The sequence below is a fragment of the Tetrao urogallus genome (genome assembly GCF_951394365.1).
Source record: "Tetrao urogallus genome assembly, chromosome: 4".
Taxonomy (NCBI): Eukaryota; Metazoa; Chordata; class Aves; order Galliformes; family Phasianidae; genus Tetrao; species Tetrao urogallus.
In genome coordinates, this window is record NC_136817.1 from 26,980,388 (window position 1) to 27,005,791 (window position 25,404).

The following is a 25,404-nucleotide window of genomic DNA, read 5'->3' on the forward strand; positions in this document are numbered from 1 at the left end:
ATGTCGGCCCGGCGGCGGCGACGAGCGGCCGCTGATGAGGAGGAGGAGAAGAAGGAGGTGGAGGAGGAGGATGGCAGCGACAGAGTGAGGAGCGGTGGGGCCGTGGGGCTGGGCAGGCCGCGGGCGGGCGCCGGGAGGCTGCGGGGGGCGGCGTGGCGGCTTCGGTCACCGCGGGGAAAGGAGGGCTGTGGGCGGAGGGCCGCCGGGAGCCGCGCGCTGCCGGAGCTGCGGGGCTGTGCGGAGTGAGAAAGCGAAAGTCTGCTGGCAGCCCTCGTCCTGCACTTTGGTTGGGAGGGCACGGAGCCACCGAGCTCTGCAGTGAGCCGGAGTGTGCTGCGTTCAGGGCCCCATTCTGTACGGCAGCGCTTAGGCCACAGCTGCGTGTCTCTCCCTACGTGAGAACTTATTTTAGCTATGACTTTTCATAGCGGTCTGCTCAAAATACTGCTTTCCTACAGAAGCATTTGGTTTTGCTCAGCTCTGGACACGGCGACCTGCCCCCAACCCCCCATCCCACCTCAGCTCCCCCCGCCACAGAAGGGCTTGTCAGGCTGCTGGGAAGGCAAGCCCAGGATCTAGAGATGAGTTTTGTATCAGCCACAGTTGGGTCCTGATTTAGTGGTGGGCACAGTGGTTGTGCACGCCATAGGGGATCTGATGGGGAGTATGAGGCCATTGGGATTCACAGGTGCCACCACACTCTGTCCCCATAGATGGGAACGTGCGTGCTCTGCCTCTTGCCTTGCCTTTGCAACATGCAGACAGCACGTTCTCCTTCAGATGTTTGCACATTGCCTGTTCTGCCTTGGGGGCTGCACATTTGGAAACTTGTTCCCTCCTCCATGACTGCTCCAGATGGCTGTGAAGCAACGGGTTTCCGCTGCTCCCCACTGCGCAGCTGGGAAACATCACCCTCTTCCACTCTTAAAATGAGAATTTGAATGTATAGAAACTGCTGGCTGCTGATGCAACTACTGCTGACCCAATTCATTCAGTTTCCAGATGGGTAAAAGGGACATGCTTTAAAGCACTGTGCATGTCAATGCAGAGGAATGCTCGGAGTTTGCTCAAGACCTGCAAGAACTCTTGAGTATATCTGAAGGCTTTTATCTGTTAGACCCTTCATTGGCATTTTCAGTATGTTTGCTGATACTTATAATACTTGCTAAGTCCAGAAATGCTCATTTCCTAGTGAATTTAAGTCAAGCTGTTTGGTTGTTTGGTTTTTTTTTTTTTTTTTCCCCTTTTCTGCTCTTCTTCTTAGTAATGCACAGAAACAATCAGTATCTGTTTCTACTTCCTTGTTTTCGAATAGAAGGTAACTTCGGTTTAGAACAAATGCTGTATGCCCTTTGTATAGCTTATTCCTGAGCACTGCATAGTTTAGTGTCCCCAGCTGCCTGCAACCTTATCAAGCTGATGACTGCAAAATTCCTGTCAGCGTGCCTTTGCCCCATGGGCCTCTGCGATTTCACAAGTTTTTTCTTTCCTCACATTGTCCTGTGATGTGCAGGAGTGATCTTTAGGTCTTCCCTGTCCCATTTGTTGCTGTGTGCCTTGTGTGCTTTTCCCATAAATGTCTTATATGTTTCCATGAATACTCCACTGCCCTCCAGAGCAAGTGGAATGATTTAGCGTTAAAATACTCAGTATGAAAAAGTCAGTTACAGTTTTGCAGATTGCTGTTCAAGCTACTCTCAAAATTCCAACTGTTGCATTCGTTACCATGAAGGTTGTGATGCTGCTTTCAAATGCTTGAAAGACATCAGTGTGTCCTGAAGGTAGGGAGATGGTTACTTCTCATGGTGTCACACGGAGTTCAGGAAGCGGTGTTGTGTTGCCGTGTAGCCACCAAATGAGTGACTGTGTGCACAGGCTAAGTGTTAATTATTTCTAAGTAAAACAAACCTGGAATCACTGACTGGTGTTTCTCCAGTAACAGCACAAAAGGTGTTTCTGTTCAGTGAAACAGCCCTTCTGGGAATCAGCCGCTGGAGAAATGACTTGGGCTCAGACTCTCACCTGCAAGGCTGGCCCCAAATTTTGTCCAGAGTCATGGTGTGTGTCCTGAACCCGGAGACATTTGAGGTCAGGCTGGATGGGGCTCAGAGCAACTGCTGAAGCAGCAGGTGTCCTTGCTTGTTGCAGTGAACTTGGACTAGATGACCTTTAAAGGCCCCGTCCGACTCAAATGATTCAGTGATTCTTTAAATGTTCTAAACTCACTTGGAGTTAAATGAAATCCTAATGACAGTGTCAGTTAGAATGAAATGTCAGACTCTGTCACAAATCACTTCTTTCAGTTTGCTTAGTAATGTTGGAGTAACCAGAAAATAGACCTGGTTAGTTTGACGGGTAACAAGAGGGCTAACTATTTTCAAAACTCACATCTTGAAAGTGTGTGAGTTGGGATGTGGAGGTTTCAGTTGGTGATTTGGTGTGTGCAGTTTTCATGGGATTGTGGTTTTGCTTATGTTGGGCTTCAACAGCTTGGAAAAAAAAGGTTTTACTATTCAAGATCTTCTGATGCTTTGATGGCTTGGCTTCAGAGGAAGGTATCGAAGTACATTAATTTAAATACGCCACAAGGTGTTCTCACTGAACTGTTAGCTTCAGTGTAACACTTGTGGGAGAGACTGTAGAAAGATCAATGCTGGAGGAGAAAACTGAACAATTACGCTGGTAAAATGGCAATCAATTATTTGCTTTGTATATGTGTATATATATGTGAAAATAGAAGTACGTATATATACATATAAGTTGTTGGAAAATGTCTGTCTTCCTTTTCTCTTAACATAGGTGATGTTCCGTTCTCTGAGGAAAGCATATTTACAGTGTCTACCTGAGTTTCTTACTGTGTTATGGAAATAGTCCAGTACTAACAGAACATTGCAAGTGCCTTAGTAATGAGTAATTCCTGTGCATGTTTCACTCGGCGTCTGTTAATTGTAGCACAGAAATGTCTTATATGGGATGGCAATTAAGATGAGTATGGCCTTTTAGAAGGTGAGAGGTTGACAGGTCTGTTTTTATTTTTATGCGTGACACATGGATGTATTTTGGTGGCTGCTGGAAAGCAGAAAGCAAGAATTCCATATGGAAGCTTGATTTTTGTGCAGGTGTCACAATACCTCCTGCTAGGTAGGCACAGTGTCCTTCCTTGAGTTCCTCCTATGGAACGGTATTTGTAATATTGCTCAGTTTAGCTTGAGGATGGAAGTCTTGTCACTTTTTAGGAAAGCCAACATTAAAACAAACCAAACCTCTACAACTACATACACCTTTCTCTTGGATTAGTTCACAAATGCTGAAAACTGATGAACATTGCAGCTTCAGAAAGAAACATCTGTTGGGCGCTGAGCTCCTAGGAGCGGCTGAATAACAGTTTGTGTTTGCCTTCTTCCTGTTCTTATCAGGCCTGCATCATTCAGCCCTGTTGGACTTAGCCTTAATGAGCTGGTTAGATGGGTTCTCTTGCAGGAACATGAGCCTTCAGATGAGGAGAGGCAAGTCAACAGCCTCCTTGTAGTGTCTGTCTGTCACAGGCACTTGGGGCCTGAACCAATGAGATGAGTGCGTGTGAAAGGCTCTGTCACCTGCTGTGTGAGAACTGTGGGGAGACGTGGCAATACCTCATATCAAACATTTAACTTGGAGCTGAGGTTAAAAGGTGTCATTTTGGACACTACAACTTCTGGTGTTTTCACTTTACGTTTGAAAAACTTGTCAATCAGAGCCCACAGCCTCAAGCTGTAGCTTTTCACGCGTTGCCCCTCGCACATCCTCACTGTTGCTGTGTGTTCAGCTTGGCTAGGTCCCAGACCAGGAGAACAGGAGAAGGAAGGGCTGCTGGGTTTTATATTCGCTCCAAAACTAATCTGCAAAGTCAAACTGAAATAGCAAGACTCCTGATCTGATCTTTTTTTTTTTGACGGCTTTTGTAGTGATCACACCACTGGTTACTGCAGTGATGATTGTTGTTATTCCTAGCTATTAACTGGAATGTTTATAGTCAATTATGTAACTAAGAAAAAAAATTAACAAGAAAAGTATGTCCCCAAGTGATTGGGTTCTTAAAGCATTTCATGCTGGAGATGACAATTAACTGACTGCTAGTGAGCAACTTCCTCTTTGGCTTCGGACTGGGCAAATTAAATACTTTACTCAGGAAATGTTTTGTGGCCATTATAGCATGAAATGGAAGATGAAGTGCTCAAGGTCATTGCTGAGGTGTGGTTCAAAGGGAAATAGAAGATAGTTCATGGTTTATTCCCCAGAAGTTGTTCTAGCAATTTAAAGCTAAAAAATGGCAGAATGTGTGCAGCTTGAAGACTGCACCGGCCCACCTTCTGATAGCAGCAGCAGCATCAAACTGCTGAAGATGCATTGGATAAGCACAGGAGGACTTCCATGGTGTTCACATGCTCTGAAAAATGCCACGGATTTCAGATGCTGGAAATATCAACTTGAAAACATTGCTTCAAGTTAGGTGCATGAGTAAAGATTGTGTTAAAATATCAGAGGTGTAAAAATAGGCATGGTTTTATTTCTTGCTGTTTAAACAGCAGTTGAGCATGGAGCCACTTAGGGCTGTGCTGAAAGCCCAGAAATGGAACAAAAATCTTGGAGGTATTTTTAGTTCTCAGTACGTAAAGGAGAGAACTTCTCTGCTGTGCACAAACAAGGATTAATATTAAATACTCTAAGTCGTGGTCTTAGGGCCAGGATTACTGCCCTTCATCAGCAGTGCAGTGCTATCTTCTAGCACTGTGCAAACAGCTTTTTGTACTTGGATGCAGACTGTAAGAGGTGGAACAGTGGTTTGGAGAAAGGCTTGTGATTATTTTTTACTTTTTTACCTTTTTCTTGTGCATTATGATACCTATAGTTGATTTCCTAACCTGTAGTACTACAAAACTGGAAAAAGCCATCTCTGAATAACAAGGCTTGCATGCCCATTAATTTGTTTGTTTGCTTGCTTTTCAGGCCTTCAACAAACTTCCTGAGATCTAGATCATGCTTCAAATATTTACTCTTCTAATGCCTATTAATTATAGTCAGTGTCTGCCTGATGATTACTCAGCCATGGGATCAGAGGGGAGGGTCCAGCCTCCCTGCTCACCTCCTGCAGGCCAGCGCTGGGAGCCCAAACAGCCCCAAACCAGGCCTCCAAGCTTCCCCATTTCAGCCCGGTTTGGTTTGTGTTTCTGAATGCGGGCTCCATCAGCAGCTTCAGGCAGTGAGGTTTGGCACACCTTACCTTTTCCACTTGTGTTGTTGACACAGGTTGTTGGTTACTGAGGCTGAGATTATGGTTATTGAGGCTTTGATTATGTTCAAGCACAGCTTCCTGTAGGCCAAGAGGTTACGGGGAAAAGGCTACAGACTATAGAGGAACCGAGTGATGGCTGGGACTGTAGACCTTAGCTCCACAGTGGTTTTTTGGAGGCAAGGGGAAATGTACTCTGCTGTCTTCTAAAATACCAAAAATATTCAGAAGAAGGGAGCAGCTGTGCCAGGGCCAAGCGCGGCCTTCCACCTGCGCAGAGTTAGGGATTTGTAACAAAAGAATGAAGTAAATCAGCACCTTGGGTATTGACTGCTGCTGAGGAAAAAGAAATCTCAATGATCTGCTCTCACTGTTGGTGACAGTTTGCACATTAGATTGCATATGTTGCTTTTGGATAAGATGAAAGATCGGTCTGTCTCGTATCTTCTGAGTAGTCAGTGAACAATGAAGATCCGGGTGCTTTGCTGGGGTTGTACCAAGAGGTTATTCTGAATAATACTGTCACTGATCCCTTCATAATTTGTTCTTGGGTGTCATGTATTTTCAAGCTGGAGGGTTCAAGGGTCCCTTCAGTTTGTTCTTGGGTCATTTATTTTCAAGCTGGAGGGTTCAAGTCCCCTCGTAGGTGTGTGTGAGACTGTGAAAGCAATCTCTCATTGTGGAGAGGTTGGTCTGGTGCTCCATTTCCTTTCTTCTCTGTGTAACGCCACCAGAAGACCCTTTGCTGCCTTAGATTAGCTTGAAATTAAGGTGAGGAAGTTTGTTAGAGACTAAGGGATTTTTGTTAAACCTCTGTTTTATTCACCTTTAGTTCTTTTGGAAACAAATATCCTTGTGCTTATGTAGGTGGGTAGAGAGAGTGCCCAGAATATGAAGTTCCCTGAGTGTAGCAGGTCGTGTCACAACACTGGAGTACTGCCCTTCTCATAAACATATATTAATGCACACTTGCTTTCTACAGCATCAACCACTTGACTAGCACATCATTGCTTTCTCGATTTAGGGAACTGATAATTCCTACGTCACTTTCCAAGATGTGTTTGTGACTGAATACTGTGTTGTGGCATAATTAATATTCCTGTATGTCGAGTTGAGGTGATTGAGCTATATCTTTTTTTTCCTCTGGTCATAGGAAGTGGATTTGGATGAAGGACTTGTTGATTTGGATCTCAGAAATGATTCGGATACCCCCGATGTTCCACCACCAACAGACAGCACTCCAGAAATCCTCAAAAGGGCTTTGTCGGGCTTGTCTGCCAGGTATTGTAAAACAAACGAGCTCTCTAATTGGAGAGCTGCCAACTAAAATTATTGCAGACTGTATTGTAGTTTTAATTTTCACTTGGTACATAACAAAAATTCAAGGATAATTTTTTATTTGTTGTCACAATTGATATTTATGCTTCAGAAGCCCATTTAGTGTAATGTTGTTTCACAGCAGCTGAAGATTGCCCACAGTTCACTGAAACTTGTGCAGTTGTTCTGTCTAAGCGTTGCAATAAAATATGTGAGAGAGCAGTGTTTGGGTTTGATCTCTAGAGTCAGAATTTCTAGGGGTTATAAATGCTTATTTCCTACATTCAAGCTTTATGAGGGGGCCGTTTGTGTTTCAGAGAAAGTGTTGATTCTCTGGATGAACTTCTGTAAGTTTTTTGGGCAGCATTTTCACTTCTGATAAGTAGGCCATGAGGAACAAGCCGCTTCTCCGTAACTTGTACTGAAGGGGAACTTAAAGCCTTATTGTAATGAATTCCTCTCCAACCTTGTTCTGACAATTTCGGCAGTTCCACTTAGTGGCTTTAGCTGCCATTAGCTGGCAGATGAATATCAAATGAAGGTAGTTCAACTCTACGTTAAATGCAAAACATGAAGCAAAACTGAGTGTCTCTTGAAGCAAGTGTGTCTACTGGGGCAGCAGTGACACGTAAAACTGGTATTAAAGGAGGACACTGTGAAGACCTTTTCTTCAAGATCTAGTAGGCTTTCTTTTGTGCTTAGCAGTAAGTTGTGATTTCGTGGTTGATTGTACATGCATGGGCAAGACTTTTGAAGGGAGCAAGGCAGAGGAGGAGAAGAACTTACTGAAAAGGAAGTACAGTACACACTATTAATAATTAAAAACATTTCCATGGCAGAAAGGAGCATGCAGTGAATTTATTCCCAGATATTTATTTATTTATTTATTTTTGTCTGTCAGCTTCAGAGACCTGTATGCTGCTTTCCTGGCAGCCTTTCTTTTTACATGTAAGTCTTTGTACGGCTGCTTTCCCCATGTCTCTTGCTGTGAAAAGCTCCCAGAGGATCCTGATGTATTTTCACAGCTGCCTTCAAGGAGGGGCTGATCCATAACGTCTGAAATAAGAGGGAGGAGAGGCTATGAGGAAAGAGGGAAGATTGCTACCTTTGCTTTCTTTTACCATGTGTTCTGTTGAGTTGGCAGCTAGTAAACTAGATTCTGTGTTTCTTGCTGTATGTTCTATTAAGCAAGGTGTATCTGGGCTTCCTGCTGCTTCTCATCAACTCAAGTATTCGCACAGTGTAGGAGTGGCCTTTGTTTTCATTTTTAACTGGTTGCTTTTTGTACTGTTTCTCTTTACAGATGGAAAAATTGGTGGATTCGTGGGATTCTAACGCTAGCTATGATTTCTGTGTTTTTTCTGATCATATACATGGGATCTTTCATGCTGATGCTTCTGGTGAGTTTCTTTAAATACTCTGTATTGTGCAAGAGTTACTTAATCTCTTCGTCCAGCATAAGGAATAGCTGGAAGCAAAGTGCAGACATTACAGAAAGCAATTTCTCTTCTGTAAATGTAGGTGTCTTTAAACTACTGAAAAGGTTCTCAATTGGGTGCTTTTGGATGAAGACCTCCTCGGTAACTTTATTTGGGAAGAAATTAAACAAGTCAAATGGATTTTTGCCTTGAAGCTAATGAAATCAATCTATTTCCTTGTCTGATTCCCATTACCTTCTCATACCCTCCTTTGATTTTGTTTGAAATACACAAAGGGAGCTTCATTTTTCAGGCTGAGAAAAGCAGGCAGTTCAAGTCAGCTGGCAGTGCCTGGCGCTGGAGGACTTTCCTCAGTCATGCTCCATTAATTCCCTGCTTCTCTCCAGAGCTGCCTTGGCGGAGTGGAGCTAGGTGCCTGTCTGTGACACAGAGACAAAATGCATTTTTAGGTCACAAAGTAAACAAACGTAGTGGATTAGCATCCACTGCATGCTGCTTCTTTCCATTGCTTTTATTTCTGCTATTCTTAGTGAATGAGGGTTTAATTATTTTTTTCAGTTGTGGCAAACTACAAAAAGAAACATGTTTCCTAAAATTCTGGAGTTTAGTACTTCTGGTTTGCTGCTTTGGTTTCTCCCCCAGCATTGTCAAATTGTCAAAACCTTTATTTTTTCCATGTCTACTCCAGAACACCTCTTGAGATGCTGGAATGCTGTTTCACCAGTATTATGGTCTGTATTACAGGCCCTACATCTGAATGAGTCTGATTTGTATTTCCTGTCTTTAGAAGAATGACACAACAAGCTTGTGATTTCAGTGGCAGATGATTTTACTGAGTGTATGAAGAAACAACAAAAAAGCTCTGTTAAGTTGTAGCTCGTTGGGGAGACATTTCTTGCTACGTCAGTAGTCTATAACACTTTCAGAATAACTGGAGCAAAAAGAAACTGCTGGCTTTGAATTATTATTTGCTATATTCATGGTATGCTGCAAAGTTTCAGTCATGGCTAAGCTAACAGGATATTAACTAAAAAGCAGTTGAGGTTAGTATAGAATTAATAGAGAATTCTTCCTCTGTACTATAAAGCAAAAAAGACAGTTGCCTAATACAGTTAACTGTGTCTAAATTTGATATTAGTTACAGTGTTCAAAAAGTGAAGTAATGAAAAGTTTTGCTCATGTATGATTTAGTTTCACTGGAGTCACATAGCTTAAATTTTCTCAGGAGTTGTCATGCTAAAACCAAATCTTAGTACGGGCCGGGAGGATGCCTGGAGAGCTGTAGGAAGGGTAATCCAGATAAGTTTGGAGGACAAGTCCTCAAACTGCTCCCAAAAACTGGGGGAATGTATATTGTGTTTGTTTGCTGTTGAGGCAGAAGCTTCCACACCTTCACCCCCAAATGTCCTTTTCCTCTTAAGGACCAACCTTTAAATACTACGGGCAATTGTGACGTTAGAGTTTATGATGAAGGCAAAGCAGAATTGAGGGCATGAGCAGGGCAGGTGTCAGAATTAACTCGCTGAGGTGATGTAATACTGTTCAAACTGTTTTGAAGAAGGTGAAGTGCATTCATGAGTGCAGGTGCTCAGAGAAATCCTGCAAAGCCTACGGTGATGGCATGCACAGTCAGTGTGGGTAGGTTCCTCCTCCAGTGTCTGCACAAGATTACTTCTTAGCACTGTTTGAAAGCACTGGATATCAGGGCAAGATGGTCTGCTTGGTGACTAAAAGTTAAGCAAACCTGACTGAGTCCCTCAGGGCCCGTGGCCCGCAGAGTGCGCCTCCAGACGTGCATAGGCAAGCACAGCCATGGTGAGATCGTGAAACAGCAGCAAGGCTGTGCGGGGTGTGATACTTATACCTGCACTGGGTGACCTATGCTTCTAATCAGCACCGATAATTATCAGTGTAGACTTACCTGTAATGAAGTACTTGCAAATGGAAGGCTTGCTATGTTGCGTTGCACGACTTTTTTTTTTTTTTCTTTCTACCTTGAACGTATCTCTTGAATTTAAATAAAACTTAACCAAAAGAGCTTTCTCTTTATGGAAATGCTTTTGACTTGCTGCCATCCAAGTATTTTAATGAGGAACAGTCAGGAATTCTCTCTTATTTCTTGAGGGGATTCTTGCAGCTAGCCCAGAGTGCCTTTTTTTGACAAGCTCAGTGTGTCTTTTTTACAAACCTAATAGCTGTGAGTTAAGGGGGCAGGGACAGTTAAGCAGAGCTTAAGTTTCTCCTTATTCTTGTTTGGAAGCTGTCTCCTTTCTGCATGGAATTTAAATTTGGAGTAATTTTTTCCCCCCTTAATGTAGGCTGCAGTGCTCCACACAGCCTTTAAGAAACAAGCAGTGGTCAATGTACATTATTCCTCCTTCTTCTTAATTTTAGGTCTTGGGCATCCAAGTGAAATGTTTCCACGAAATCATTACTATAGGTTACAGAGTGTATCACTCGTATGATTTACCGTGGTTCAGATCCCTCAGCTGGTAAGTAGCAAGCAAGATGGTCAATAAGTAGAGATGGGAAATTTAAGCCTTAGCATTGTTTGTATCCTGGCATGATGGAAGTATAGCTTTGTAAGTCATGTGCAGATGTAAAACCTGGCATCTGTCTCTACTACATGACTCTGTAATTGCCTTCCTTTTGTGAACTTGAACAAATAAGATGGCTTTTTACTACTTTTTTTCCTGTTATAAATATGTATGCATGTACACATTTGTGTGCATGCATATATGCTTGAAGTCAGAATTAAGCATTTGGAAGCTGCCTGAAAATGTGCATAGCCAAATAATCACCTGACCTATATTATCTGAAAAGCTTTGACTTTTGCAAGTAATTCTGTGTACTTTTAAAGGATTCTTTTCACAAGCAAGTGACTGAAATCATGATGTACAAGTTCTAAATCCTTTCCTGTTTTGAGTTTAATCACAGGACTGGGTAGATAGAAGTGGTAGGGGATATTTTGAAAGCCACAGGACAGGATTAATGTTTCTGACAAATCCGGGATATTTGTGTCAATGTCCTGCTTCTTAGAGGGTGTACAGCGTACCACTTGGTCTACTTTGGCAGCTAACTACAGTCTACCTATGTATGCTAAGTTCAAAATCAGCATTTCAATACCACCCAAAGTCTTGCTGCTGAGACTGCATATTGAGACCTATCAGCTGGGTGGGAGGGTACTGCTGGTGATTGGAATGTGAGCTGTGAGGCATAGTTTGAGGGGCAAAGCCTTGCAAAGTGGACTTTAGGATTGGCTTGGAGGAGAAGACAAGTACTGATCTCCATAAACATCCAGATATCCAGCCCATCTTGAATTATGAGTTTTTTGGCTTTTCTGACTCCAGTAAAAAGCTGAAGAACATGCTGCTCGAGAAACGTGCATCTTTTACTGGTTTTGAATTTGATATTTTTTTCTTTTTTTTATTTGCATGTTAGCTGGTTTGGCTGACATGAAGCTTTTTTTTCTTTTGAAAAATCCTTCAGAAGGAGACGTGTGAAGGTGACATCTCACTTCATTCAGACTTTGTGTTTGGATGTACTTCCAGTTTATTTTGGAAGAAGTTGTGGTTGGAGCTGTGTCACTGATTTGTGAATTGACTTTAACCCCATAAGATTATTGTTAGGTGAAGGAAGCTAGAAGTGAAAGACACAGGAGAAGATGCAGCTGTAACTCTTTCACACAAGAATCTTCAGTCCAGATGGCAAAAGTAAAGTTCTGATCAGATCCTCAAACACATCGACAGAGGTTTGAACTCAGAGGTTTTGTTCTGCAAGTATCTTATTATTTTCTGTGGCAGATATCATGAGCTTTTCATATTAGAATTGAGTACAAGAATGTATCCAGTTGTATTACTTAGTGTAGATGGTATCTGATACTTATTCTGTACTGTGAGAATATCTGAAAAGGGCTTTCGTAGGTGTGAATTATTCAGTACAGGACATGAAACGATTTTTGTGACATTTATTTTTCTAATCGGATTTCATTATAAGAAATAAATTACAAAATTTGCTTGTTGGAGAAGGCTTCAAACCAGAGGTATAGTGAAAATCTGAATTTATTCTTGCATTTGTATTCCATCATGAGCTCTTGCCACTTAGTTGTTTTTCTTATTGTGTATGTTTGGGAGCGATGTTAACTGAATGACACAACCCTGTATTACCGTGTTAAAATAATAGCTACCTTTATTTGTTTTAGGTATTTCTTGCTGTGTGTCAATTACTTTTTTTATGGGGAGACTGTGGCCGATTACTTTGGTACGTTTGTTCAGAGAAGAGAACAGCTTCAGTTCTTAATTCGTTACCACAGGTTCATCTCTTTTGCACTCTACTTGGCAGGTAAGTGTGGGGAATGATAGAAATTAAAGATCTTTGTGCTGCATTTCTTCTTGTGCCTATTTGTGTATGTTTTCATGGTGGGTTTTGGTTTTTTTTGTTTGTTTGTTTTTGTTGTTCTTTTTTGTTCTTGCTTTTTTTTTTTTTTTTTTTAAAGCTTTCTGCTGTTATCCTCTCTATTAATTTTTCTGGTGCTGTTTAAGGAAATTCCCAATTCTATTCTCATCATGAAAATGAATGTAATTTTTGCATTTACTCAGGGAGTAACCTAAGAAAAAGCAGATTATCTTAGGAAAGCTGAGCTTATGGTGCTCATTAGGAATCATCTTGGACTGGTTTTATGATGATTGATGATCCTGAATATGTGCAGGGTGTTTTGACAGTCTGTGAAATAGCTTATATTCACCATTTCTGTGATAGGTTAATGCTGTATTGTGCAAGTGTTCCGCCAGGTCAGCAGCCAGGAGCTTGGTATTATATTTTCAAGCTATTTTTCCAAAGACCTGAGAGTTTGTTTTATCTGCAAGATGCACTTTTGCTTGCCTCATGGATAAATTTTCCTCCCAGTCCAGCTTTGTGGGATATGGCTTTGTAAACCACTAAATACAGTCTGCTCTGCTTTCAGGAACGCAACATTAATATTACTATTATTTACTATATTAATATTATCATTAGCTTAGAAAGTAATCAATTGAAGACTCGGGTTGTTCTAAGGAGCAGGAGACTGCCGTGCTGAAGTATTCATAACATAGATGAAGAAACCTGCTGTTAATAAAGAGCTTTGTCTACTGTTACTGTTTTTTAAGCCAGATAAAAGTTTTTCTCCATGTTTAGATTTCCATGATGGGACCTTGGAAGGAACAAAACAGATGCTTCTTACTAAGGATAGCTAAGTCTGCTCTAATGAGAATAATTCTGTGCCTGTGGTTACTGAGCAGAAGCAAATACTCTGACCAGAGGAACTGGGAAGAGCTTCAAGGGAAGAGAATGACTGGCATATCATGGTTCAGTGTCATTGAATATACAGTGGTACAAACTACACTTACTTTATTTTACAGGCTTCTGCATGTTTGTTCTGAGTTTAGTGAAGAAACACTATCGTCTGCAGTTTTACATGGTGTGTATTACCCACTTTGCTGTGGTCAGTCACGTTATGAATGTCACAAGAAAGAATCATGTCATTATGTTCATAAAATAGCTTGGGAGTGCTTCAGCTGGCAGCTACATGATACAGAGTAATGTCAGTCTGAGTGTTTACACCATGGGGCTGCCTCTGTCAGAAAGTGCAGTCTCTCAGTGAATCCAAGCTGTGATTAATGAGGCCCTGCGCATACCCAGGGTGATGCATCTCTTAGTGACAGATGGGTAAAGGAGAGGCTCCTGGTGAGAGGCACGTGCCTTTCGTGCAGGCCAAAAACCAGACACGTTCAGCGCAAAGCTGGACATGACTCTGGTGACCACAGGCCCCACTGCAATGCTAGGAGGGAGCCTGACCTGAACACCTGTGTGGGGAATTGGTTTTGTGCCAGCAGCACAAAACCAGCACTTAGCAGCACTTCTTCTGTTGTATAAACATGTGTTTCTATCTCTCATCTTTGGTCTTCTAGTACAGTGTGTGGTGGATAGTCAAGAGCATTAACATACAGTTTTCTCGTGTAATTTTTGTAATGTGCCTTTTTTATATCTAAATTGAAGGTGTAACATCGCATCTATTAAAAAAGATAGAAATGACCAGAAAACAGTAAAACAGTAAGGCAGCACAGCCGTTTTATTAAAAAAACAAACCAACAAACAGAACAGTTTTTGAATGTCTTGTGCAACCTGAAGATTTCTTAAGGACCTGTTTCTGCTGTTATCTCCTGTTTCTGCAGGTGCCTTAGATGGCACTTTAGCCTTGCAGATTGCTCATTTTGGACTAGGAATTGCATGATATTTAAAATCAATAAATAAAAGATTTACCATGTTTGTGGGATAAGTTGCTTGGTGGAGGGGAAATGCAGCTTTTCTGGGAGAGGTGGTCTTTGGTAATTAGCAAAGTACAGGTCTTTGATTTGGCACAAGGTAAATACATTGCTTTCCCTTCTGGAAAAAGGAGGGGCAGAGGAATGTGCTTGGTCATTCGACATTGTGATTTTCAGAAAGCACTAAGGTGTGACTATGTAAGAATTTCAGAAGAACAGAAGGAGCAGCGTATCCTCTGGATGGGAGAACACTGTTTGGATAGACGAGAACAGCCATCTGGTTTGAGTTGATATTACAGCACCTTTGTATGAATCACTGAAGTTTTGCTTCAGAGTTCCTTTACTAACCAGCGAATAATATGTTCAGAAAGTTTAGGTCAGTTCTTGCACTCCCTTTCAACTTTCTTCAGTTTTCTTAACTATAAGTTGTTGTGGACTGCTATAGGAAAATACATGTGATAAGAAAACTTAAGGAAGTACCACGTTGTACGTGTCAAATAGTCCAGACATGGAGTGCTTAAATCCAGAGTTCCATGGAAAAATGACCAGGTCTTGATCTAAGAGTTTTTGGAAAGTGAGATGTAGAAGCATTACTTGTAGACTGTTTGGAAGCCACCTGATGGGCAGAGTATTGGTGAACTTGACAGTTTAAATGTTCATGCCCATAAAAATTAACACTTCCTTTTCTCTCATCCTGAGAAATCTCATGTTTCCTGAGAGGGTTGGTGTTAAGTCATGATGTCCACATCTGTGTGACATGACTCTTTCATGAGTTCTTCATTGCCATTTTATTGTTACAGTTCTAACTTGTCTGTTACACGTATATACACAGAATATCACATTGCTTACCTTTCTTCGCTGCTTTCATGCTGAAAGTACACGTATGTCTCACTAAATTGGATGTTCAACTGCACATTAAAAATTCTGGGTGATGGAAGAGGATGAGGAAAGCTTTTAAAGTTTCAGTCCTTTCTTCAGAAAGCCAGCTAACTTGTGATATACTGTATGCATGCACTCTGCATTATCGCTAGAGCTGGTGTACGTGAGAGCCCCTAAGGGCTCTTCTAGCTGACATGCCAGTATTGATGGAGATGTACTGATCCGTGTTCTCACTAACTGTTGTGTTGTTGCATTGTTAACAGTTCGCATGGACTCATGTCACTTTGCTGATCACTGTAACTCAATCTCATCTAGTCATCCAAAATCTCTTTGAAGGCATGATCTGGTAAGGGGACAGCAATAAACTAATTTGTAACTCTATTGCATTGAAAGGCTAACTCTGCTATGTAGTGGGTGTGGCTAGGGAATAACTGCGGAACAGTGGAAGTAGCACAAGATAAGAGCACCTGTGCTTAGTTGGACGGGGAGCTGGAGGAAGTGGGAGCAATGAGGTGAAGGTACAGGACAGTGGGCAGAGACCTCTCCAGCCAGATGGCAGCCACAAGGATGGTGGTTTCAAGTAGCCACTTCATTTGTCTGCCAGGTTCGGGATTAATTGCAAATGTCGTGAATATGGCATTTTGCTGAGTGCAGGAACACAGCTGCTCAGGAGCTTTAGGTACCTCAGTGCTACTGAGGTTGGACCACTTAATTTGGAAGACCAAATCTGGCTTTAGGAGTCCCACTCGAGACCTTTCCAAAAGGTTTGAAGGCCATAAAATCCTCAGAGATTAGAAACAACATCGTGGGAATTTTTACAAGGTAACTAAAAATGTTCTCACCTATTTTTAGCAGGCAAAACAAAATAGTTCTGGCAAAGTGATGTAGCATGGACCAGTAGTCTGAAACCACACGTCTTGTCTGTATGGAGGTTCAGGTGAAACGACAGCAAAGACTCCCTTTTCTTACTGACTGATGGCAGTCTCCAAGAGCAAGGTGTCTATTAGAAGAAAAACGCTTCTCCCTTCCTGCCTTTAGTTTGTATGCTAAAGTTCAAATCAGTTTGTTTGAAATTCTCTATGAGTTTAAATCTTGAATGTTGCCCAGTCATCCCAAGTCTTGTTTCCAGCTACGTAATCAATTCTGATGATGCAGTTAAACTTGATGACTTCAAAACTTCTCCCCCCAAAAGAAGTAATGCTTTCCCACCCCACACCTCTGCAGGTGGTAAATTAGAAGTTGAGAAAGAAAGTAGCAGTGCATGGAAAGCAGTGTGTTCTTCCAAGAACTTAATACTGCATGTTCTCCTTTTCCTTTCCTGATGGAAGGACAATAGGAGATTATTGCAGAGAGGACATGTTCACAGCTAGAAAGAAGAAACAAAGCCTTTGACAGAGTTTGTTTAACTGAATTCTTTTCATAGTGATTTAGTTCATGTGAAAAGCTGAACCAAGTTTCCTTGTTAGCTACCTACTGATTTGGCACATAATTATAACATCCAACTTCTAGTTTATTAATACATCTCTGCCTTGAAATGGGGGGAAATGCAAGTTAACAGGATCGAGTAGCAAATTCAGATGCTATCTGCATGCAGAGAACACTTTAAAAAGCTAACACAGGCTGCTGCAAACTGATGAGAAGAAAAAAAAGAGCTGACTTTCTTTTTTAAAATTTAAGTACCATTGAACTTATAAGGACTTTGCTTGCTTTGATGTTAACAATAATATTAACGTGTTTCTTTCTGTTGATTTCTTCTTAACGGTGGTATCAGTCAGCAGGTCTGATAGAAAAACCCAGCCTGTTGTCATTTTAAGCTTGTGTGCTAAAATTAAATTTTAACTTGAATTGGCATGGGTCTCTAACAGTCTTGATTAGCTGAACATTAACATCAGTATGGCTAACTGTGTTACTTAGGGAGGAACAAGGTGAAGACATTTTGAAGCATAACAGTTTCTAAGTATTTCAGAACATTTCCAAACAAAAATGCTGCTGTGTGAATTATAAATTATTTGTACTGAAGCTCTGGCAGTTTTCCCCTTTCTCTATGTGAATCTTTCGGTGCATCTTTCTCTAGGTTTCTGGTGCCAATTTCGAGTGTTATCTGCAATGATATTGCTGCTTACATTTTTGGATTCTTTTTTGGCAGAACTCCATTAATTAAGGTATGTGTGTAAGTATTCTTTGAGTTTTCACAGTTTACAACATTTTTGATACTTGCTAAAAAATAATATTTATAGAATAAACACTTTCATCTGTTCTGCAGGTTACCTATTTGCTAAAAGCCACATTGTTTATCTGATTTCTAGAGATTTGTAAGTGGCAACTGAAATTATGGTGGATGTAGTATTAACACCATAGTATAATACAGTTGCAGCCTATTTCATTGTTAGCCTATTTCATCCTTTTTTTTTCTTTCAATTTCCCATGCAGGTTAAACTGCATGCTTCCTTCACAGTGTTTAGTGACTAACTTAGCTGGTGACATTCAGTATTCCATGTGTACATGTGCTCACAAGCAGGTGTTGATGTTTGCAAGTGAGGTACAAAAATGGAGGTGGGGATGAAAGAAGGTTTAGTGATGCAATTGTTGCAGCTAACTCTGTCTTGCACCTAGCTGTCTCCCAAAAAGACCTGGGAAGGGTTCATTGGAGGCGGCTTCTCCACAGTTCTATTTGGATTTGTTGTAAGTAACCACAGGACTTTCCTTTTATAGATTCCGCTTTTAATGTTCTGTTTTCAGGGGAAATAAAATTACTGACAAATTAGGTCATCTCAAACTGCAGAAAGTCTAAGAGTTGGGGATTTGTGGTTGATCATCTTTTTAGCTACAGAATTCTGCTTAATCATAACTGGTTTTAAAAGTTAAGCACAAGGTTTGTACTTCAACTGAAGTACATTACTGTTACAGACTATATCGGAGTTCTTTTATCTAATAGTTACATCTCTATTTTAAAATTTGAGTTTATTAAAGCATTGCTTTTGCTTTGTGAAGAAGTAGCTTTGTATTTTATGCTTCATGTTGTTATTTTTCCTGACTGAAATGCCTCTGGGTTTGGATGGGTACTTTATTCTGATGGTATGTCTAGGATAAAAGAGCAACATAAGTGATTTTACATGTAATTTATCACCAAGGTCAGAATTTGTAGGTACCAGACCTTGTAGAAGTAGTAGTTCAAGTTTTAATAGAAAAGTAAACTGAAAAGGAATAATGAGTTGTAGATGTATGGGGATATTATGATGCAGAAATACACTGCAGATACTTCTGAGAGACAGAAAAATAAAAACAAACTGGGAAATTACCATGAAGGGTATTGAAATTCCACATCTGCCTGCCTTGGTGAGGCATTCTCCACCCTAAAACGAGGGCTCCGTTGTGGTCTCTTTATTACCAAAAATTTTCATATCCTGAGCTTGCGATAACAAAGTCATTTATTAGAGTAGGTTTTTGACTGTAACAACTAATGCATATTTCAAGAGTTCTTGTTCTGCTTTCCAGTTTTCCTATTTCTTGGCTCAACATCAATACTTTGTCTGCCCAGTGGAATATAACAGTGAAACCAACAGATTTGTGACAGAGTGTGAACCTTCAGAGCTTTTCCAGCTGAAGAAATACTCTGTGCCACTATTGCTTCAGGCTGTGTTGGGATGGGTAAGGAAAAAAGCAAGGCTTTAATTAAGGTAGAAATTACAAAGCTGATCTTTAAAGTTTTCCTAAACCTTTTAGAAGGATGTTCCAGCACAGGTAGGTCTTCAGGGTTAGAAACTGAATTGTTACTCTCAGCTTCTCTTACTCACATGAGGAGGTGGTCACTCAAGCAGAATGCACATGTGTTGCTGAAGGAAATGTCTATGTCCTTGTTGCCTGTATTTGTGCAGGAAGTGGATGGTACTGCTCACTGTGCTGCATGTCATGTTCAACCACTCTGCTGAAAAGCTGTTACAGTCTTAAGCTGTTACAGTCTGTGGAAAATAGGCCAAGGCTTGTTACGGCCAGAGTTAGCAGTAAGGGTGAATACTTTTGTTAGTAGAAAAGCAGTCCATTTTTGAGTTAGTGTGCAGCTGCATCTAGATTAGAAATTGCACTGTCTCTGTGAAGTAGATCTTGTGTAATTAAGGCCATTCCTTCTATTGTACACGGAGAAAAACAGACTAAGTTACAGTTTCACCCAGTGGAGTCATTGCAGCATGTCCTCATATGCAGCCTGTGCCTCCTGTCAGGAGGAGTGCTGTGTCTTTAGCTGGCAGGAAGTAGGTCGTTGCTCCTCCTGCCATATCAGTTTTGCTGCCTTCATCACAGGAAAAGATTAAGTAAAACTAGAGTCTGTATGCATTTCATATATATATATATATATATATGAATTCTGTGTAAATACGTGAATAACTACATGCACACACACCCCACAGCCAACCCTGCATGGATAGAGGTGTGCATGCACATGTGTATACAGACACACAGATACATCCACGCACACACAGCCAGATGCATACCCACATGCATACGAGAGTGCACATGAGTACATCCACATCCCCCAAACATCTCTACCCACCCCCATCACCTACATGTGCAGATCCACACTGTGCATATATGTATACATACACCCATGCACGTGTGTGCCCTTATTTATATACATTTGTAAACATGCACACATGTGCAAAATATATGCGGAGAGAGACCTAACCCCCACACATCTACACTCTTGTGTATGTACACATACCCACAGCTGCACACAGAACTCACATGTATACTTACCGTGCATGGATATATGCATCTACCTGTATAAGTGCGTGTGTGGGTATGTACACCCATGCACATTCATATACCTACATGTATACATCCCCACACATACACGAGCATACATACGTATGCATATGTGCATGCAGACACACTTTTAGACACATGTATATGTAGACACGTATACATTCCACTCCATGTGTATGTATGCATACACCCCATATGTCCCATGCACATACAGATGTGTGTGTATATACCCATGCTTACATACAGACATATGTACGCTTGCACAGCTACATATACACAAGTGTGCACACATGTAGATGTGCAGATATACATTGCACAGCCAATTCTTACACAGGGATGTATATATATGCATACATACACTGTGCATGTGTGCATGCACACATTTGTGTACACTCTAATGTGTGCGTATGTTCACTTCTGCATACATACACAAGCATACAGACACTTATCTGTATGCAGACTGTGTACATGCCCACAGACATGTATATGTGCATGTATATGTACACATGTGGTACAAACATTGATATGCATGCCTACTGAAGTGCAGACATGCATGCTTATGCCCATATATTCACATGCACATATGTGCCTGTATGTATACATTTACACACGAGTGCACTCAGGCACACTTATGTAGGCAGGTAGATGCACACAGATGCATACACATATGGACAGGCCCACATGTGTGCACGCGAATGTTAACATGCATGTAAACATGTGTATTCATATACAGGCACATGCACATCCATGCATACACGTGTGCTCCTGTGCATATATACATCCCTGTGCATATACACATGCAAATATACATGTGTAGACACGTGTGCATGCATATATACACAGGCACATATACACACAGACTTATGTGTATATGCACTCACACATACACATGTGTGCACTTAGGCACATATACACGCACACCCCACACGGACACACACATATGCCCTAATCTTCCCTGTGAGACACGAAGAAGGTGCCTGTGACAAACGTATGACACAAGTGGGTTCTGCATCACCTTCTGCTCTATTCATTGCCTCAACATTGAGAACAAGCAGACAGTGCTAAGAAAGATGGTGTGTTTTAAGTGCTTTTGCATGAGCATAGCATTTAATGAGAAAAGCTCACGATTGTAACAAGAAGGCATAAGTGGAAATTGTTGCTGATGTTTGCAAAAACTGAGGATTATAAATAATAGCCGCAGCTGGTAGTTCAAAACAAAGCAAAAAGAAGACTGTATCTAGAAGCAGATCCAGTATTTTCCTGAATGAACACACCATTGCTTCAGAGACTGTGAAGTTGACAGCAAATTTAAAAATTATTTTTATGTAGTTAATTAGTGTGTAAGCTGGGCTAAGCATTGTGTTGTCCTGCTGCATTATGACTTTTGTTAAAGGACAGGGTGATGGGAGCAGCCAGCTCTGTCATGGTCCGGTTGAGACGTGTCCACCCCAGAAAGAGGTGGTGGTTGCACACACGCCTCAGGAGTAGTATTGAAAAACACTGTGTCCATTGAGGAGATAATTACTTAGAGCAGTGTTTATAGAAAATGACCATCGGTTTAGGAAACAGTTGGTGTTGGCCGTGATGCGGATCAGAAATGTAAGGTACCAGAGTTTCAACTGCAGGTGGAGTGTGTTGAGAATTGCCAGGGAAGGTGTGCTCTGCATGCAGCAGCATTGCTAGGCTGGAGCTTGTGCCATTGACTTGGATGAGCTCAAAGATGCAAAATAAAACTTATCATCATTAATGTATTGTTTGGCAATAGGTGTTCTCCTTCCTGACAATCAAGTCTCTCTTATCCCTAAGAAATGTAACGGGCCAGAAGAAATGTTAAGTCTTTGAGCAAGATGAGGGGGATGTAATATGGTCAAATGTAAAATCAAATATTAATGGAGTAAACCTTTCACATCCCAGTGCTGCACTGTGTATGTATAGGGGACGGCATGGCAGACTTGTGTAGAAATTCCTGTCTGTCTCATGGGAGCACTTCAGAGCAGCAACTGTGACAGTGAACTGCGCGACAGCAGCCAATTTCTGGGGACACTGAGTCACCTAAACTGCAGAAATCCTATTGGCTCTGTGGAGAGCTCCATTCTCTACAGGATACAGAGCTGGAAAAGCAGGGCAGGGGAAACTTTATTTCTTCTGATTGTTTGGCTGAAAAGTATTATTCTCTATTGGGAAAACTGAAGCTTTGTGGAAATGTGCCCAATTTTAAAATATTTAAGCTGAAACATGCCTAGAATCAAAGGTACTGAAATATCCTGTTAATTATTTTTCTTGTAGGAAACGGTGAATATGTACCCATTCCAGATGCACAGCATTGCACTGTCAACATTTGCTTCACTAATTGGGCCATTTGGAGGATTCTTTGCCAGTGGATTTAAACGAGCTTTCAAAATCAAGGTGTGTCATCATTCCCATATGCTGTCTTTGTTCTGATTGTCTCTCTGTATGAGATCGGTTGCTTTGAGGTTTTTTTTCATGTGTGGATTCCATTACCTAATCTTTCTCAGACGATGTATGAGCTGTGCTTCAGTAGCAGTACCAGCTCTTTGTTTTATTGGATACATATGTGTGTTATTCCTAAATTATTACTATTATTTTTTTGCATTTTGGTTGATACTATTCCTAGCTATGCTTCTAAGGTGAGCAAGATGCAAGATAATTATATTCCACACCACTCAGTAGATACCTATCAATCTGCAGGTATCTGACCACTGCTCACGGTGGTTTGCCCCAATCTTTACAGCATTAAAGCTGTACTTTACAGACCCAGCCTGTGCTGCATGCAGATGCTGACACTTCTGTTCAGCAAGGCACGAGTGACTGACTGCCTATGGCAGTGCAGCACTGCATTGTAGCAAGAGCGTGTGCTGACACACGATGCGATGTGTTGGCCTCTTTGTCACAAGTGTGGCTGAAATTCAGTGACACTGGACTATGGGAGGAGAGTAGCCACACATTTTCTTCTGACCTTCCTTATGTCTTGGCAGGACTACTGTAATTCTTAACCTGTTCCTTCAGCCTGCTGGTTGTGGCACATGCTTTGCACCAAAGCATATAAGTAAACCTCTGTGGTCTGAACTCCCACCCATGTGCTTGTGCTTATTCCCTTTCCTCACACTGGTCCAACCACTTATCTGATGGCTGGCTACTTACAGCCTAGTGCACTGTTATGCCTGTGTCTGCTCTGTAAGACAAACATGGGTAACACAGAAGGTGGCATATTTGTTTGCATCTGAGTCTTTTTTTTCTTTTCCATTCCTTTTTTTTTTTTAAAGGGATTGTTTGATGACAGGGCTTTGTGATGCTACTGAATGTACTAATGTTGCATGTACATGCTATGGCTTTTAGTTACTCTTCTGAGAAGCCAGTGATAAAACTGGTAGGTGAATGAGCATATGACTTGTTAAGTCACTGGGAGTCAGCAGAAAGGGATTTCAGTTCTCACTCTTTCCTTGGTGTAAGTGCATCAGTGTCAGCTAGCAGTAGATGCTAAGGCAAGAAAAGTGTTGAAGAGGAGAATGAGATCCTTCAGGGCAAGAAACTGCAACCATTGGTTGAAGAAGCTTTCTACAAAAAGCAGTGAAGTACATGCATACACAGAGATGTACTTGGTGGATGTGCACTTGACCTGTCTTCTAGTATGTGACTCTGGGGAAGTTGCTACATCTCTTTCTTTTTCACTTTTTCTTACCTCTTGCCTCATCGTTTTGGCTAGAAAGTTCTGTAGCAAAAAGGCACTTGCTAAGTTTTGTCTCAGTGCATTGAAACTGTAGCTTAATAGCATAAAATGTTGCTGTCAGGTGAGCCTTGGCTGGTGTGTTTCATCTGAATCGTTTACCGTGATGCTTTTTCCTTCTGTCCTTCACACCCTAAAGGATTTTGCAGACACAATCCCTGGGCACGGTGGTATAATGGATCGCTTTGATTGTCAGTACTTGATGGCTACTTTTGTTCATGTCTACATCACCAGTTTCATAAGGTATGGGTTTTTTGAAATTCAAGGTACTCAAATACGAGTAGGAGCTGTGCCACATGTACCACAGTGTTTTGGTCTGAGCTGTGCTCTGCATAATTAGCGCAGTGAAGGTTGTTTCTATGTTTGTTGTATGCAATGACTTCAAATACAGAGTCATGAAGAGGGCAGAGATCGCATAAGATTTGTGCAACATTAAAGCTATGCCCAGGGTATCAGCAGTAACCCACGTATCTTTAAATATGAGGCTTTTTGCTGCAGCCTCATAGAAGGCTTCACAAAGAGCCTGCATGTTGTGACTGTGGTTCTTCCCATGAGCTTAAGTATTCTCAGTGGCAGGACTTGAGGCTTTCTGTTGGAGAGTAAAACGCTACCATTAAAGAGAGTAGAGGACTTCTTAAAAATGCTGCTTGTCATCCCACACCAACTTTCACAAAGGTGAAATCATGGGAATGGAAATGCTATTGCAGTCAGTCATTTTAGTTCCGGGGTGGGGGAAATCGAGGTAAGGAACATGAGATGGCCAAACTGATACACGCCCTTCGTTTTGTAAATGCATTTGAGTAAATAACAATGAGAAAATGAAGAAGTTACAGATTTTTTGCTTCATACTGAGTTAATTGTAGAAGTACACAGTAAGTGACTGACTGGATTCCTGTTATTTAGGGATGCACAGTTTGATTTAAGAATTTATTATTATTATTATTTTTTTACTCTGACAACTTTCCATTTAGTTGGTATTTACACAGCTTATCCAGCAACAGGTATTAAAATGAAAAAGATCTTTTGATGAAGACTGTGGTTATGGTAATTATGAACAAATCTGTGAATCTTTTTTGTTATAACCTTTCTTAATATTCCCATTTGATAGTAAATACAGGCACCATTTTTAATTCCTGTTTACATTCAGCAAATGAGAGTGCTGGCCCAGTGATGCTTGCCCATGCACCCTGTGGCAAAGGTTAGACTGGGTGAAATCCATACTTTGGTGCTGCCAGACAAAAGGGAGGCACTGTTTCTGCAGCAGAGCAGGGTGAGAATGGAAAGCTATCTGAAAGCTTCTTTAGAACCGCTGTTCATCAAAAAAACTTATTTCATTGACAGGGGCCCAAATCCCAGCAAAGTACTGAAGCAGCTGTTGGTCCTTCAGCCCGAGCAACAACTCAATGTGTACAGAACCCTGAAATCTCATCTTGTCGAAAAAGGGATCCTGCAGCCATCCCTGCGAGGATAGTTTGCCAAAACAGAGGAATGGTGAGAAAAAGACATGCAGACGTTGTCTGTGGAAAAGCACTGTAAGTGTGCACAAAGGTAATGGCTGAAGGAAGGCTACATCATGATCTGGACGAGGTGAATGTTTCTTTCCTTAAAGGAATGCGAATGCTCTGACTTTCCAGTAGGATACAGGAGAAGAGTTATTCCTAAAATAATTAAAATAATTACAGAGTAACAGTACCGTGC

At 41.3% G+C, this 25,404-nt stretch overlaps 1 protein-coding gene across 1 annotated transcript; it reads left to right on the forward strand.

Moving 5' to 3' along the window:
- On the forward strand, positions 1-25,177 carry CDS1 (CDP-diacylglycerol synthase 1; the record flags this gene model as incomplete). The annotated part of the gene is made up of 13 exons (XM_079534277.1): positions 1-84; positions 6,423-6,550; positions 7,890-7,986; positions 10,420-10,517; positions 12,227-12,366; positions 13,422-13,480; positions 15,467-15,549; positions 17,278-17,365; positions 17,817-17,885; positions 18,699-18,851; positions 22,248-22,367; positions 23,846-23,949; positions 25,048-25,177. 13 exons carry the CDS (start codon positions 1-3, stop codon positions 25,175-25,177), a joined length of 1,353 nt encoding a protein of 450 aa, XP_079390403.1.
- Between the last annotated feature and the right edge of the window lie 227 nt (positions 25,178-25,404).